Raw genomic sequence first — 18,319 nt, forward strand, 5'->3', positions numbered from 1 at the left:
ATGGGCCGGTGGATGTTGCATTAGTTCGACAGTTAAACAAGAAAAAAAACCTTGCCTGCTTAGTCACGTGTGTTTGCTGCTATACAGCTCAGTTAAGTCAGTGTCCTTTCTTAAGCCTAGCTCTGGAAAGTCATGAAGAGGCATGTCCGTGTCAACTACCGAATGTATTTAATCGTAATATATGTGTATTTGAAAAAGAGCATTTTTGTTTAAAAAAAAAGCATCATATATTTGTCAAGAGTAATAATGTTCATGCCGTTACAAAAACCTCGATACAACGTGTCATACAAAGAGTTAAACAATGCGCTTAGGAGTTTAAAATCTTAAGTTTACCAATGCTTATATAATTATATTTACACAGCAAACGACTTTTAGTGAATAGAACACACACGCACACAATCTTATTGAAACTTTACAATTGTTTTCTTCAGCACACGTTTATACACATGACAGTAGTTCGGAGCTAAAACTCTGTATTCCAAATATGTTACAATTATGTACATTCGCTTGAGATATTTGGAAATTCTGCAAATCAGCATCAAGCTTTATGTTGTCCACGCCTTTTCACAAAGTCCAACAGACGCGCGTTTAAATTCTAAAATACTTTTCCCACGAATGAAAAAGAAAACAGATTTCAGTTAACTTTGTTGTGTAGTACATGTACCGTTTCCTCACTCGCGTGTGTTTCCACGTTTTTGTTGCTGCAGCTGTACGGAGATATAGTGTATGCAGTCGATCTGCCGTCACGTTTGCAAGCATTTAAACACATTCTTAATCCGAAATACATAGCGCTGAACCTGAGGTTTGATAAGTGTGTTTTTTTTATTTATCACGTATGTATGTACACGTCGGCAGAAATATACAATTTGCAAAAGGGGGTTCCCACTTTGCATCAAAAGCAAAATGTCAAAATCAACAAGTCGGCATATATGTTCAAAGCGCACAAACAAAAAAACACACACACACACACATACTGTGTATTTACAATTGACTCGAGACAATCCCACGTCATTGCATGCATTTTCATATTCGCACAGGTTCTGAGAAAATATAAGCGTTCAGTATTTTTTGTCGTTTTTTTATATTTCAGGGTTGCATTTGTAGAAAACGCGACTTCGTCTGGTAATGATAAGACGTAAATAAATAAATGCTGGAGGGAGGCATTATTAGTTTTGATAACGAGGAAATAAACTGCACTACAGCTGGACTTGTCGTTGTGTTTTCCACCACTACCTCTTGCCCGCAAGTTCTCACCTTCAGAGCTGAACTGTGGCCATCGGCCTCAAAACAAACACCGATATGAGAAACTTCTGACTGACTGTATTTCACACGATGCGTTTCCCTCTGCGTTCACCATTCATCCACTCTATCCGTTAGTCAACACACAATCTGCAGCGTGAAAAACAGGCAAACACTTCTTCCAAAGTCAAAGTCAGTCCCCCTGTTCGTGTAAGCGATTAGACGGTGGATACCTTCCATTGGTAGCCCCAAGCCAGTGGTGGAAATCCTACATTTCCATGGCTAGGGGCCAGTCTCACACCCATTACGGATGACCGCTGTTGACTCCCCACAAATTGATACCAGCTTTAATCTACCGCGGAGGGATGATGGGCCGAGCCGGCACGCAACTGGGAACCGAACTTGCGGCCTCCCCATTGCGAGCCAAGCAAAGTGCTCTTCACCGCAGCGCCACCCGGTCCACACTAAGTCATTAAAGTGCTATACTTCCCGCAGCATCTAACGCACACCAAACACAACTTGAAAAACGGGGGGGGCCTTTAATAGCAAACGCCGTGAAGGGAAAAACAAAATGACTCGTGCAGTTGCAAGAAAATCGTCGAAAACGATTACTGTATATACATTTATATATTCATATATATGTATAAAGTAACAGGGTAAACATGTTTGCGTTAAGTCGAGCGAAGGAGCTCCTGCGAAACTCCGCGCGCGCTCAAACGCGCTCAAACGCCTCTGACATCGAAGTCGCCACCGCCATCGTCGCCGGCACCGGCGCCATCGGCATCGGCACCGTCGTCGCGTCGGGCACGCCGCTCACCCAACGGCTCCTTCTGGCACGCGTGCCCGAAGGAGCCGTTGTGCGAGCGGCGAGGCTCTCTCCGCGACGCCAAAAACCCCGTGCCTGCCGCTCTCGCGACGTCTCCAGAGTCCCGCGACGGGCTGGCGGCGCTCACCTCGCCCGGGTCGCCCGCGGCTGCTCTGCCGAATTAAATAGAACTTTAAGTTGCCTTCGTTAAATATGTCGCGAAAAGCGAAATGCCGGATGCGCATATGCAGAAGAGGATTGACTGCTGTAATGAATGATAATCGTATTAAAATGTGGTGAGGCATGTGTGCAATGGGGGTGGGTGGGGGTGGGGAGGGAGGGAAGGGGGCATGCCTGCCTCTTCATGTTCATTTTCGATATCGTCATCACCCTTTAAGGAAGCTCAATGCCGGAGTGGCTCACGGAGTTTTTCGCGGCCGGCACCTTGAGAATGACCGATGTGAAGCAGGGGCGCGTGCCTCGTGCGCGTTCTCCGTCGTGCACCGTGCCACCGGGCAGCGAGCGGAGAAGGTGGACGGCGGTTTCAGAGACTGGGCGGTGGCTGACGTCAAGAAGCGGCTCGTGGACTGCTGCTGCTGTCGTCGTCGAGAATGAAGCTGTCGCGAAGCGGTCGGAGTGTATTGACGATGGGAGACGGGGGGGGGGGAGGACAGGAAAGGGAGGGAGGGAATGCGAGCCCCCCCGCCCCCCCCCCGCCCCCCCCCGCCTTGCACTGGCTGGGAGTTTTATATTCACACACGTTGCGGAGTCTCGCGATCTACTCATCTTCCGCCATCCTCCGCCCGACGACGTCCAAAGCCATCTTGAGAGCGTGTGAGACACCCAGCTGCGAGAGACCAAAAAGAACAGATATTTCATTTAGATCACAGCGCACCACTCTTGTGCGTACGTTCACAATTAAAACAAAACGTGCCGTGTGTGGGAAGAAGGTTCGCGGAACGCTGCGCAAAGGAAGCCGGCGAGCTGGGTTACGTCCCCACCCACGGCACGCCACGACAGAGGTTGTAATTCACGTTTGACGCCACCACGCGCTTCCACAAGATCGACTCCGCCTGAAAAAAAAAACTGAGCGCGAGAACATCTGCACTGGGGAGACAAAGGCGGCCGTGTGTGATGCTGGCTATACTACTCCCCGTTGTGTCATACCGGTTTCAGGTCCTATCAACTAGATGTAATTGTACCGGTGGCTTATGGTGCAGCAGTTGGCACACTGTGCTACGAACCCGGAGACCCGAGTTCAATTCCCGCTCACGGCCAACATCGGTGACGATTATCTGAACTGGTCCTGGGCCTCCCCAAGGTCGACTCAGCCTCAAATGAGTACCTGGTGCGGTGTGTAAACATTGCCACTCTTACTATATTAACATCATATGGTTTGCAATGAAGCAGCTACATGGTATAAATAATGAATAATTTGTAACTCGCATAGATTCCATTCACTCGAGAGAGAGAGAGAGAGAATGATTCAGAGGCGTGGGAAACCACATAATCAGAATCGTTATTTAGACATGAGGAATCCGATGAGCTATGAAGCTCTTTTTCACAGATGACCAAGTATGGGTGGGGTCAGCAAGTGACAGGCGAGCAGGTGAGGCAGCCAGAAACCGGCGCCAACAATCACTCAAGCTCTGCAGCCCTACATTGGGAAGCTTTGACCGACTCCACGAATGAGTGTGTGCGTGTGTATGTGTATGTGAGCGTGAAGGACGCTGCTGCTACTGGGCAGTTGGAGGCAGTCGCCCTCCAGCAACAATGGAGGGCAGAGGCAGAGGAGCTACGCTCACAACAACGAGCGGAGCGCCGGGTGGCTAAAACACAGCAAGTTGGCACAGTAGGGGGCACAGGTGGTGCATCGGCCAGTCATCTCAAGTCAGTCGACCCGTGGCACGTGGGTCTGTCCTGTGACCTCCTGCCAGCAGGCGTTCGACACTTCACGTGGCCTTAACATGCACATAGCCTGGCACAAACGCCGTGGTGAGGTCACCGCCGCTTAGTAGCAAACGGAGGTTGTTGTATGATCAGAGCGCTACGAAGGGGGGCCCGTCGTCACGCCACACAAACGCGGCGTCTCCGGCCGGCGGCCACGCCGTTGCGTCCGAGGGCCCCGCCCCAAACAAATGTGGAACGTGTTACGCAGCAGACCTCTCTCCGCGTGATCGATGGCCCTTCAAAGAGCTTAAATCCCAGCTTAAGGAGCGTCGGTATGAAGTGCTATACGACCGGCTTCAAATTGTACGTGGATAATTTACATCGCACGTGTGCTTTGTGCGGTGCTGGCGATGGTGGTGGTGGTGATTTTTTTGGTGGTGGTGGTATGTTGTGATCTCAACTTGGCTTCATTTTTTTTTTTACACAATATTTAGTGTTTCATGTTTTTATTGACTTCATCCATTCCATGTGACCGCGCGCTCTTGCCCGTGTGCTGCAAGTGTTCTGAGACCGTATCTTACATTCGGTTTATAACCACTGGCTGAAGCGGCATTAACATAATTTATCACCAGCCTGTTGTTGCTGCTATTAGAAAGCCCACATTAAGAACTGGGTCTCCCCCCTCCCTCATCTATCAAGCAACGGCACAACGTTTAACTCCATGCCAAGCACTGAAAATAACTATTGGATATTCCACGTTCCCATGACTGGGGATAGTCTCCCCAAGGCATACATTCTGTTGAATTTTCACAACGCGGTACCCGATTTACAATGCGGTACCTACCACAAAGAGATGATGGGCTGAACTGAATCCCCCAAAGAATACCAAGTCTTTGTTTACGCATCAAGGTGGTGCTCATCTCCTGTTTACAGCGCTGTGCCAGTGGTGGAAATACCACGTTGCTATGGCAGGAGCGAGCCTATCCACAGGAGAACCACTCTTGACTCCCCACAAAGTGGTACTAATTTTACCGATCCCTAAGAGATGATGTTCCCCTACTGGGATTTGAACTCGCAACATTCCAATTGTAAGTCGGGCACTCTTACCACCAAAGTTTAAAAAATCTTGAATCACTATCTGTTTTTTCTTTCTTCCTAAACGCCTTCCATATGAATGTGGAATTTCCACTACTGGCTCAGGAGATGAGCATTAACCAGCCCCCCCCCAGCCCCTTCCTGGAATCTGCCACTGATTTACAGATCTCTCTGTAAAAGACGCTCGGAGTTAGTTCTTGATTGTCTGCGTGTGGGTTACGCGGCGGGCTGCTGATCACACCAGGCCCGCGACCCGGCCACCGATTACTCCGCACGACCACCAAGCACTACGCGTGCCCCCTTTGGTGGACCGCTGTGAGTTATAGGACCGCTGTGAGTTATATGGCCGCTGTGAAATTTTATAGGGGAAAAAAATCAACACGTTATGGGGTGGTTTCTTTGACTCCTAAATCCCATCAACTCAATGTTTTGTTTTTTCCTTAAATAATTTACAGACGAAAGCAGCAACAAAACCATTCAACGCAAGTAACTATTTTTCTATCACCACTACCGCGGTTACTGTTCTTCTGAATTTCCCCCGTTGATTTCTCTACCCGTGTTGAGACTCGCTCCACCAGACACTGACTCTTTCGTCTCGCACACCACACTGTATTTAGCCAAAACACTGGAGGTCACAACAACGCTCACCCACTCATCCACACACCAGCTCACTCACTCACTCACTAGCCCACTCACTCACTCACGACACTGCAGGTCACAATAACGCACATCCACTCACCCAACCACTCACCCATACACCATTTCACTCACTAACTCGCCACACTGCAGGTGACAAGACCCACCCACCCAATCACTCACACACACACACCAACTCACTAATTCACGAGTCCACTCACTCACGCACTCACTCACGCACTCACCACACGACAGGTCACAACAACACACACCCACTCACCTAACTACTCCCCCACACACCAACTCACTCACTCACTAGTCCATTCACTCACTCACTCACCACACTAGAGATCACAACAGCGCACATCCACTCACTCACCCAAACACCAGCTCACTCACTCACTAGACCACTCACTCACGCATCACATTTCTCCTTCTGCTCATTCCCCGCCACTGCTCTCGTTTGTATTCCTTGCCATTGTTTCTTGTCCAAAACTCTGGAGTCAAACGTTGCTCAATTCAAGAAAACGCATTATCTATGACAACTTTGCTCGGGCAGTGCGTTGCTTGCCAGATGACGTTTTGTGCTTTTGGCCCTGTGATCAGCAACTATTAAAAAAAAGCATGAAAAGTAACATTATCCTTTGGAGAGATTACCTTTGGTTACGAGAACGTGCAATGTCTCCCCCATTGCTTCAGTGTAGGCAATGGGCATGAACGGTACACAAAGAGTTGCATCCCCCCTGATTGTGATGCATTTAGTACTCCTGCCGGCCCAACTACTCAAAAAACGAGTTTTGCCAAATCTCCAAATGCAGCGCTCTCGTGGCTAATAATTCTGAGACTCAATCTGCGCCGGACAAATACATAATGTCATAATAATGACGATACAACGTGTTCCTCTACATCAACATCAGCCACACGAAGGGAGAAGGAGACCAATGCAACTTGGAGATTTCCACCACTCGCTCGGTACCACCACGCCCAATGGTCGTGTGAGCAGGGGGGGGGGGGGCACCCCTTTAACTTTTCTAGTAAAGGAGTCCGAGATTTGATGCATTCTGCGCATTAAACACGAACAGTGACCCGTCCCGTTTGCCCACTGAGAAGCAGACCCCAAAGCATTGGCCCCCCAGTTACAAAGTAACCAGGTTCACCGTCACAGGATAAACCAATCACCTATTAAAGTGGACACAGAGCCAAGCATTAACTGGACACAAGCACAGCACGTGCACATTACAAACACACACACACACATTACACACACACTCAAACGCATTGTTCCATGTACACATGACAAGGGAGATGCCACTGTCATGGAATTACAAGAACAATTAACAGAGAACAACTCTGCGACCTGAGTCGCAGGGTTCATAGCGCAGCTCGCTAACCACCGTGCCGCCGTTCCACACGTAGGGAATTATACAAATATGCCCCGTGTAGCCTTAACGGGCTTTTTGGGGCAAGTGCTGTTAGCGAGCACCTATGAAGCTCGGCACGTCACACGAAGGGGGCGGGTGGCGAACACCCCGCCCGGTCGACTTCGTCTCCCCCGGTGACGATGTCTAAACACCCAGGTGCATATATCGTCACTAATTTCAGCCGTGAGCGAGAATCGAACTCGGGCGGCCGGGTTCGTAGCGCAGTGCGCTAACCACTGTGCCACCGCTCTCCACATATACGTATATGCGCACATACATACATTGAGTACATATGGACATGCAATGAGAATGTACTTTAACATACGCGTACACTACATCCGCATTGTAGAGAAAAAATGTAACTGTTATCTTTCGATTTAGAAAAAAAAAAAACCTTTTCCAACATCGGCTTGCAAATACATTTTCGGACAATTATCATCTATTAATTTGCGTGAGCCGTGCATTAAAACTCACCCAGACGGTGTAGACATAACACGACACACGTCAACGGCATCGTACATACCCCGACTGCACGAGGCACCAGGAGGCGTTCATTTGACGAGACGAGTCTGAGCCGCGGTCGTTGCAGCGATTCGACCGTGCACATCATGAACGGCGAGCCGGTGGGCGCTACGAATGGACGCGCGCGGCGCTGATTCGCTCAACACGACGCCCAACTCGATTACGGTGCACGCGAGCGCAATCAAAACTTGCGTTGAGTTCGAACGCCCGGGGAACGCCGTGGTGTCATTTGTAAGGCGTTACCGCGGGGGCCGAGTGTCGTCGAGGGTAAAGCGCCGTACTCACAGGTGAAGCCATCGCGAGTTCAAAATGCCGCTCGGTTCGGCATCATCCCTCGGGGGTTGATAAAAGCACGCGGCACTTTGTGCGCGGTCAAAAGACACCACCGTTGCACGGAGGTCAAACGGCTGCGGCCACAGGAATATGGAATGTTCCGCTGTTTGCCACTAAATGATCATTCGTTTAATTCCTGGTCATGGACGCACGGGCACCGAAAGCGCGGCGACCGGTATTCGAATTTCTCCAGTGACAACTCTAGGTCATCTCGGCCTGAAATTAACACCTTTCGAAGGTGGGTGGGTGCGCGTATGTGGTGCGGAATAACGCCACAACATCCCCAGCCTTAATAGTTGTTCCCCAACGGTGCTTGCACCCTACACCCTACGAGTGAGAATATACGTGTGCCTAGTGCCGCTCTACAAATACGCAACCTTACGAAGGAATATTAAGGACGCGAGCTGGTGCAACGGTTAGCTCACCGACAGCCCAGGTTCGATTCCTGGTCATGGCACACACGGTGATATATAATACCGCACACACATGATATATAATACTGCACACACATGATATAAAAACGGTGTGACAGTGCAGTGCAGTGCCCACCTGCTGACTTGACCCAGGCGTGGGCTTCATACACTGCATGCATCGTCGTCATCGTCGAAGGCTGAAAAGAGAACGTTCCATTTGTGTGAGTACGGCATGCAATTAAGTGCTCTCACCCAGCAGCGGACATTCCACATCATCATGTCGGGGTCATTGTACGTAGGCCGACCACTGCATCCTACTTGCTTGAATCCCCTCGCAAATCTAATTCAAGGCTTTGCTGAACACACGTATAATGTGCCAGTACGTGTACATTCGTGAGCATGCAACGTTGTACACTTTGTACGTGTCCGTGTGTAGCGGTGGTGTAGTGGTTTATTTGCTTCACGCTACCGGGGTCAGTTCCTGACCAAGGGATTATCTAAACCCGCAATTGGACTCCACCTTGGTGGACTCAACTTCAATGTAGCAAGGCACCCAGTGTAAAGGTGTGGTCGATATCAGCACTAGGGAGACAAAGCCATCCAGGGCGTTCACGATGACACTTTGCACCGCCTCAGACGCACGTCTGCTAACGCAAGCTGACCAGGAAGTCAATGCACTGCTGGATGAAGGCAGCCTCAGGGGTGACTGTTCATCGGTCGTGGGGGAGTGACCATACTTCTCCACCCTGGTCAGCACGGATTAGCGAAGAGGGGACAGCCCAACGACCGCCCGTCACTTGCGTTGGCCACGAGCGGGAATCGAACTCGGCCCGTCGGGTTCGTAGCGCGGCACGCTCAGCGCTGCGCTACAACACCACCACCCACCCTCGTGCAATAACATCGTCTATAATCGAGCGTACATATATATACAGCACACGGTTTGTTGTTATTAATGGGTGCTGTTGGAACATTTGATGATTTATTCTGCTTTGTACAGCACCCTACGAAAACTGACGTTATATTTTCACGTTTGCTTCGCATTATTTAATGATGGCGTTTCACCAGTAATTGATTGCTTTCATGAATGAGTGGACCGGGGGAAGGGAAGAGGGAGGGTTTCTTAATGTAAGTCAGGGTGGGTGCTGATAACATGGAGTTGTAATGTAGTGCCATGTGTATGGGCTAACAGACACGTAAACATAACAAAGACAAAGATCCCCCCGTATAGACATTTCAGGATGTTCGGGACAAGTGCTGCTCGCGAGCATGGGTACATGTGGTTTCATATACTTGACACACACTGCATCATACCCATGAATTGCTATTTGCAAATGCACACGTGGACGCATACAAAATCACGGAGATAAAAGATTCCCCGTAAAAGCTTTTCAGGCTTATGGGGCATGCGCTTGAAGCGAGCACCTTACTGAGGCCGTCAGAACACGCGAGGGAGCACGCAGGCATGGCCAGCAGCACGCGCGGCCGCCTTTGTCTCCCCGAGACAAAAGGCGGCCAACCGGGTACTCATGAGTCGACTCAGCGTCGGCCCAAGACAATCGTCGAGCGAGATTCCATCTCGGGGGGGGGGGGGGGGGGGGGGTGTCGCGTTGTTCGGCCGCAGCGTTGCGCTAACCGCCGTCCCACCGCTCCCCATCAACGCAGAGGGTACACGCAGACAGACGCACGCACGCACGCAGCTCTTGGCAAAGTGACTTACTCTTCGCTTGGGTAAACCTGCGTTTTGAAATATTTATCACGCCACCCTGGACGGGTAAATTATGCATTAACTTGTACTTGGCCTCCAGGAATACCTTTAACAAAAATGTTTGCGCCTCCATTTTATTCTAAATTAATGGATTACTCCGGCAGTTAATGTAGGAGACACAAATACGCCATTGTAGGTGCGCAGGAGAGAACACGCACGACGCGATGCCTCCGTGCTTTTAACCCAGTGGCGAGTGATATCTGAATAGGACCTGGGCATGCATCCCTCCGCCTTCATCAACCCACACAGTGGTGGCGAGCGAAGGTTAAAACAAACCTTCGTTTCGGCGTGGCAAGGCTTTCATCCAGCTAGTGGATACGCAAAGGCGGTCGTAAACAATGGCACGCTCTAACGTACGCTGTAGAGCTCCACAGTCATACACGGTGGAAAATAACTTAAACACGTGTAACCATACAAGGCACAATGAGGCGAGTGCTGTTGGTGAACTCCGAGTAATTCCGGAATGATGCCATCGCCATGCCCAACTGCCCCTGCGTGCCCCGTTGCTGATGGTAACACTGCGCGGCGGGGCCACCCATTCAAGGTTGAGTCGACCGACTTGAGGCACAGCACACGTGGCAGATACCACCAGCCACGTGTGCTGAAGCTGTTCGTCACCGGGAATCGAACCCAGGTGCCGCGAGTGGGTTCGCCACTGCGCCACCGCTTCCCACGTGTGAGTGTATATACAGAGACAAAAGACAAAAGTCCCCCCTATAGCCTTTGACAGACTGTAGGGTGCAAGTGCTGTTAGCGAGCACCTATGAAGGCCAAGGGGTCGCGTGGCCAGCACCACGCCTGGCCGCCTTTGTCTCCCCCAGTGGTGATGTTTACGCATCGCACCATTTTACGGCTGAGTCGACCTATGGGGGGGGGGGGGGTGGGGGGTGGGGGGCAGCCCAGGACCGGTTCAGATAATCGTCACCGATTCCGGTCCATGAGCGGGGGAATCGAACTCAGGTCGCCGGGCTCGAGACGCAGCTCGCTAACCATCGCACACACGCGCGCGCACACACTGCACGCATCCAACACACAGACTACGCGCATCCAACACACAGACTACACGCATCCAACACACAGACTGCACGCATCCAACACACAGACTACGCGCATCCAACACACAGACTGCACGCATCCAACACACAGACTGCACGCATCCAACACACAGACTGCACGCATCCAACACACAGACTACACGCATCCAACACACAGACTGCACGCATCCAACACACAGACTGCACGCATCCAACACACAGACTGCACGCATCCAACACACAGACTGCGCGCATCCAACACACAGACTACACGCATCCAACACACAGACTACGCGCATCCAACACATATAGTACTAATGCTGCATTGTGACTTAGCGGCGTTTGCACGCACACACGAAGAGACGCACACGCGGTGCAGTTGTGTGACGGTTGCCGAAATCGGAATGGGATGAGGTGAATAATAGACGACGTAACGGGGATGAGCGAGCGCAGGAGGATGGGAGTGACGTTGGCGAGCCGGACTTACTCGCGAAAATCAGCGCACACACCGAGCAATAAAGTTTGCAATCGGCGCGTCTCGCCTAAGCGAAGAATCACGACGGGGACAGCGAACGAGGCGAAGATAGGAAGTCTCGGAGCCGCGCACGCTTAGAATTTTACCGAGAGGCAGAGAGGGGAGCACGTGGCTTGAGGGAACACGGAGTGACTATTTAAAAACGAAACTAAAACTGAACTGAACTAAACTAAAAAAAACTATATTATACAACAACAAAACGTTTGTTTGTTTGTTTTTTCTACCGGGTAAGGCCCATTGAGCTACGTGGCTCTTTTTCAGTGGCGACCTGGCCACAAATGATAGCTCAAGGAAGTGGCTTATCCCGTGGAAATTTATAGCGGCAGCCAAACTCTGTGAATGCACGTCGATTCTAAATACAGAGCAAAAAAAAACCACGGAGGATCCGGAGAAAAATCCACATGACCACGGGGAGAGAGAGAGACGCAAACTCCAAATATACAGCAGGCATCAGGGTCGGGATCAAATCCACGGCCTCCTGTATACTAGGCGAGGTAGTTAACATCTCTGCAGGGTCTGGATCAAACCAACGGCCTCCTGTATACCAGGCGAGGTAGTTAACATCTCTGCAGGGTCTGGATCAAACCCACGGCCTCCTGTATACCAGGCGAGGTAGTTAACATCTCTGCAGGGTCGAGATCGAGCCCACGACCTCCTGTATACCGGGCGAGGTAGTTAACATCTCGCCACGGCGATGACCCCAGTAACTGGGCTGGGGCAGGACACTTAGCGAACGGGCGTGATGGCAGATTCACGAGACTGGTGACGGAATGGCAGCCGAAGGAGAGAAGCTGACTCGAGGTGCGCGGAGCCGCAACGGAGATGGAACGATGAAATCTGTTGATGTCCAGCGCCGCTCCCCACAATACAGCACACCGCAGCAAAAACAATCGGACATCGGCAAAACAATGTCCGAACCCGTATATATCTGTGTACAGTATGCACATTTAACATATGTTATGATGAATACAGCCACGCACGTGAGCCTGCATATGCGTGTGGGGTCACAAGTCAAAACTAGGACAAGGATCCCCGTTGTGCCTTGCAGAACAAATAGGGGCAAGTGCTTTTAGCGAGCACTTATAAAAGCCAACGTGATGTTTATAGGTGTGGCGTGGCCAAAATCTCGCCCGGCCGCCTTTGTCTCCCCGGTGCTGAATTATACCCACACGACGCATTAGGCGCTCACTTAATGGGTGAGTCGACATTCAGTGTGGCTCAGTCGTGGTAGGGAATTGAACTCTTGTCACTGGGTTTGTAGTAAAGTGCACTAACCAACACGCTATCGCTCCCCGTAACATTTACAACGCTAATAAACAAAGATCGAAGATCCCCCATATCATAGCCTTAAAAGGTTGTTGGGGCAAGGGCTGTTAGCAAGCACCTATTAAGGCCGGCACGGCACACGAGGGGGTAAGTGCCCAGCACCTTGCCCGACCACCTTTGTCTCCCTTAGTGTCTTTGTTTACACACCGCACCAGGAACTCATTTGAGGCGGGGTCGACCTAGGGGAGGCCCAGGACCTCTGATGAGCATGGTTGGCTACGTACAAATAAAGTTCAACATACATACATACATAAATACAGGACCGGTTATAATATTCGCCACTCTTGTTAGTCACGAGCGGGAATTGAACTCGGGAGGCCAGGTTCGTTGCGAAGTGTGCTAACCATTACGCGACCGCACCCCCAACACACACTCACACACACAGTGAAATATAGAATGCATATAGCCTCTAACACACACAAGCATGCACAAGACACCTTTTCATTAGAGAAAACGGGAATAACACTAACATTTGCGTGGTTATTGCCAATATGTTCATACAAGTAATGGCTGTTTATCTATTTACTTCTCAAAGTCAGCTGTGGACATTCCATATTCCTGTGGCGGGATGTGTCTCGAAAGAACTACCACTGGTTGATTCGCGTACAGTGGTACTACTCGACCCTGTCGAGATCATGGGATGAGTCGAATCCAGACCAGGATTTGAACTTGTACACTCTAACAGGAATGCATCCCTATTGTGTCAATACAATATTACATATTAAAAAGCGAAAAAAACAAACAAATGCACAGTTATTAGTGCAATTATTTTAAAGCGTGTATTATATCATGTTATAATGGTTGTTAACGTGTGGCAAATTATATTGTCTAACGGTGAATGCTTCATTTTATCAGGGTTAAAACATCGTAATCAGGCACCTTCATGAAGACTCAAACATACTCAACTCTAATAACACAAATAACGACCAAAGAAAACAATTAATATTCTCGCAAAATAAACACATCGGTGGTCCTGAGCCAACTTTTATTTAAATTCAACATTCCCATGGCCAGGGACCAACCAGTATCAAATTCCTGGACTTTCCCATGAAGCGGATACCCAATGTTCTACACCTCAGAGGGAGTGGAGCCCAGGGCTGGTTAGAGTACTCTATAGCATTTTCACCACAGGACGCCCCGACTGTAATTGATGACTGTGTTACACTCACGGGGTACAGGGATATACTGCATGTTATAATGCACTGCGTGCCTGGCAGCGTGTGTATGCGGCACAGCGATATTCATAGAGACACTGCCTGTTCTGAAAGTGTTCAGAGGTACCCAGTCATGCAGTAGGGACTTCAAATCTGCTTGCAAGTGATTATATGCGACCTAAAAGCCCCCAGAGAAAGCTTGAGATTGTTAGCATGTAATTATTCTTACATAAATAAGAGTGATGTTTCATGAGTATCATATCCGACATCATAAGAACAATGGTATCCGGCTATTGTTGGCGATGACAATGCGCATGTATTGCAGATACGGTATGTAAATCTAACATACAATGTATGTAATAGGTAAAAAAAAAACATGTTAAATGTGCAGCCTCGCAATTGCTTGCTCAAGCCGCTTATGGCAGAAGGGCCGTCCACGAGAGGAGGCGCTAGGACATTTCTCCAGAGGGTGTTTGGCCTCCTCTTCTACCCCGACCAGTAGCGACACCGTCGCACGCGACCCGCGGACGGACTCGCTGTGGCATCTCCCATTCACGCCACTGCTGGGTGGACAAGGGGACCGGCGAGGGATTCCAGAAACTTCCCCCTAACGTTTCGAAATGCCGCATTGGGGAGGTCGACCCGGTCCGCTCTGTGAACCGTCACACGACCGGCAGTGTCCCCTGTTCTCTCTCTCTCTCTCACACACTCTTTCACGTTTTAACTATGACGTGAAAGTACGGTACGCGATGACCCTGCCCAAACACAAACAAGGGGGACGGTGCTCACCGCCGTTGGTGACTCTGAGCCGCTGGTGGTAATTCCACATTGCGGGAGCGAATTATTTTGATGGGATTGTGTATCAATAGTTAATTGTTCAAAACACGACATCGTTAAATGAATCTGATGTGTAGCTAATTATACAGGTGTTTGACATAGATTCATAATAGAATTTTAAGTGCTCTCAGAAATTATCTGACCTGTCATTAATCAAGAGGGCATTAGTAGTAAGTGTATTGTAAATACTCATGCACTCAGCATGTAGTACTTTGCACGTGTATAACGCAATCTGATCTGTGTGGAGGTGTGTGCGCACTGCGCTGTTGAACCTTGGCGACCAGAGTTCGATTCCTGCTCACAGCCAACAACGGTGACGAATATCCAAATCAGTCCTGGGCCTCGGCTAGGTCGATGCAGCCTTAAGGGAGTACCTGAGTGCGGTGTGTAAACATCGCCACTGGGTAGAATAAAGCAGCCAGGCGTAGTGGCTGGACACATCACCCTCTCGTGGAACGTGTTAGCTTTCATAGACGCTCGCTAGCAGCACTTGCCCCAACAGTCTGTTAAGGCTACGGGGGGATCTATTTGTGCTGCGAGCCGCTGGTGCACTGGTTAGCTCGTTGCACGTGCTCAATCACAAGGGGCGTGCGCTACTTGTCCCCCTCGCCACGCTTAGTTTGACTCAAGCTTAAACGAGTACCTGGTGCGGTGTGTAAGAAAAAGGCGGCCGGGCGTGGTGCTGACCACACCAACTCCCTCGTGCACCTTCGAAGGTGCTCGCTAACAGCGCCTGCCCCATGTGTACCTAGGACAGGATATATCGCAGAACATACTGTACAGAATTAGGAGTCCGAGTCATAAATACTTTGGTTCAAAACCCAAACCAGGGTCAGCTCTATGACCAGCGTGTGTTATGCACACTTTATGAATGAGCAGCTGTTTATCAATCCACTGCTGGATTGAAGGTCTCCCCAATGCTGAGTTCATTAGGGGCAAATATTTGACCATAATTCACCAAATGTGGGTTGGCGAAAGAAGTGGCTAGGGCCCGGATTGGACATCACTTGCCACTGGTGTTAGCCGCTGCTGCTCCCCACAATGACTAACTTACTTTCAATTATAACAAGACAACTATTGTAAACGTAACCGGCCCGGTGGTTCAACGGTATAGCGAGCGGCTCACAATCAAGAGATTGCGAGTTCAAATCCCCATTGAGGGTTCACTCAGTCCATCAACCCTCCAGGGTATATATAATAGGTACCCCACCTTGTTGTAAAAATCAACGGCAGTTGTCCTATGTTGAGACTTGCCCCTGCCATAGAATGTGGAATTTCCACCACTGCCCCAGGGCTTTAAACAGGAGATGAGCACCGCCTCAATGCTCATTTGAGCAAGAAATCACTTTGACTTTTTTTGTTTTACTCATAAAATGACAAGTGCTGTTAGCGAGTGCCTATAAAGGTCATCGCGGATTGCAAGGCACACCGCAATGCCTTTGAAAGCCTCAGTGTGTTGATAAGTTACACAAACCAGGAGGTACTCATTTGAAGCCCGAGCGGACCTCAGATGGCTCCGACTGCTCATGTGCATTGTGGCCAGAGAGGAATCGTGGCTGGCGGCAATTTCAGATTCAAACGAAATTCATTCCGAATGATATGCTGTGGCATTTTGGACTTATGGAGCAGACATAATTATACCAATGGCAGAACAACCGAAACAATTCTTGAGTAGTAACATTTTGAAAAACTCATTGCATTAGTGGGGTGGGGGATGAATTGTTAGATACCTAACACACACATCACTCTGTCACTTTCTTACTGTCACTCACACACGCTCGTTCCAACACACGAGCACAATAACACTCATTCACTCACACACACACACACTCTCCAGCACAACACGCACACTCACTCACTTACACAGACCCTGCACATGATCTCTGCAGCACAACAGCAACCTCCAGTAGCTGCTATATAGCGGTGACATCACCGCAGTGCCAGTCAAGGTGCACCTTAGCCCCCCCACCCCCCGACACACACACACACACACATACGAGACATCGCTGTGACCCCTCTCACCTCGCTTGCAGTCGAGCGCGATCATCTCCTTGCCATCGTGCGTCTCCTGCGTCTCCAAAATCCTCACCTCCGCTGCACCGCCGCCAGCGCCGACGCCGCCAGTGCCAACTCCGCCGCCGCCGTACCCCGCGAAGAGGTACGCAGGCGGTGGCACGCGATGGCCGGACTTGAACACCGTCTGGTAGACCAGTCCGTTCCCCGGCGGCGCGGGCAAACCTCGCAGACCACCGCCACCACCGCTACCGGCGCCGCCTCCTCCGCCACCGACGACGCCACCGCCGCCTGCCCCCGGCAACGCGCCAAAGTTGGCGGCGTAGCCCGCCACGCCGTAGCGCGAGAAGTACGCGGGCGACGCGCACGTGTAGTACGTGTGCGCCTGCGTGGAGGAGGTGGAGGAGGGCGATGCCGCCGCGGCCGCCGCCGCGGCCGCCGCAGCCGCCGCGCTCAGCATGCAGGGAATGCCCGCGGCCTGCATCGCCGCCTGCTGCTGTTGGTGATGGTGGTGGTGGTGGTGGTGGTTGTGGTGCTGGTGCTGGTGGTGGCCGTGGTGGCCGTGGCTCTGAGCGTCCGAACAGTTCCTCTCGTCCGATGCGCCCGCAATCTCAGCCAACGACCACAGCTTGGGTTTGGTGGGCGTCGCGCCGTTGCCTCCGCCGGTGTTTCCGTTGCTGGCGTTGCCGCCGCCGGCGGCGGCGGCGGCGGCGGCGACCGCGCCCACGCGGTCGCCGCCGCCGCCGCCGCCGGCACCGCCGCCGGCACCGCCCGCGTTGATCCTGGAGGCGCCGGGCGACTGCGACGCGATGAAGGTCCCGTTTGCCGGCGCCTGCCCCGTGCTCGAGTTCTCCAGCACCGGCGATCCCCGGCCCAGCCGCGGCGCCTCCGTGCCGGCGACGGGCGACGTGGTGAGTATCGACGGCGACGCGTTCATGGCGGCCGACGTGTGCTGCACCAGCGAGGGCCGGTCAGGCGCGCTGGCGGGCTGCTGCTGCGAGCCGGGCGGGGGAGTCACGAGGACGACGGAGGCGCCACCGATGCCGCCGGTCGCGGAGGTCGGGAAGAGCCGCTCGTCATCCCCGTCCGACATGTCGCAGCCCGGGCCGGCGCGGTGCGCCGACGCCGCGTCGCACTTTGAGGCGCCGCCGCCGCCGCCGCCGTCTCCCGGGACGGCGATGACGTGGACCCTGTCATCTGCGCGTGAGCAGCACACACGGACCGAACGTCGCGCACGGGTGGAGGGTCAGTTTGGTTTTTGAGATGCGGGCGTCACTGGTGAACTCCGTGCCAACTGCTCC

At 51.4% G+C, this 18,319-nt stretch overlaps 1 protein-coding gene across 1 annotated transcript in view; it reads right to left on the reverse strand.

Annotated features, from left to right (window-relative positions):
* Positions 1–202: 202 nt before the first annotated feature.
* Positions 203–18,319, reverse strand: part of LOC116945801 (uncharacterized) — a 42,511-nt gene continuing 24,394 nt past the window's right edge. The window contains exons 4-6 of the mRNA XM_032960335.2: positions 17,028–18,215; positions 8,491–8,551; positions 203–2,891 (exon numbers count right to left, since the gene is read on the reverse strand). Coding sequence (XP_032816226.2) covers positions 8,517–8,551; positions 17,028–18,215 — 1,223 coding nt within the window. The 3' untranslated portion in view covers positions 203–2,891; positions 8,491–8,516. The remainder of the gene's footprint in view (positions 2,892–8,490; positions 8,552–17,027; positions 18,216–18,319) is intronic.

This window comes from Petromyzon marinus, chromosome 25 (assembly GCF_048934315.1).
Source record: "Petromyzon marinus isolate PM22_M1 ecotype Great Lakes invasive population chromosome 25, UKy_Petmar_22M1.pri1.0, whole genome shotgun sequence".
Taxonomy (NCBI): domain Eukaryota; kingdom Metazoa; phylum Chordata; class Hyperoartia; order Petromyzontiformes; family Petromyzontidae; genus Petromyzon; species Petromyzon marinus.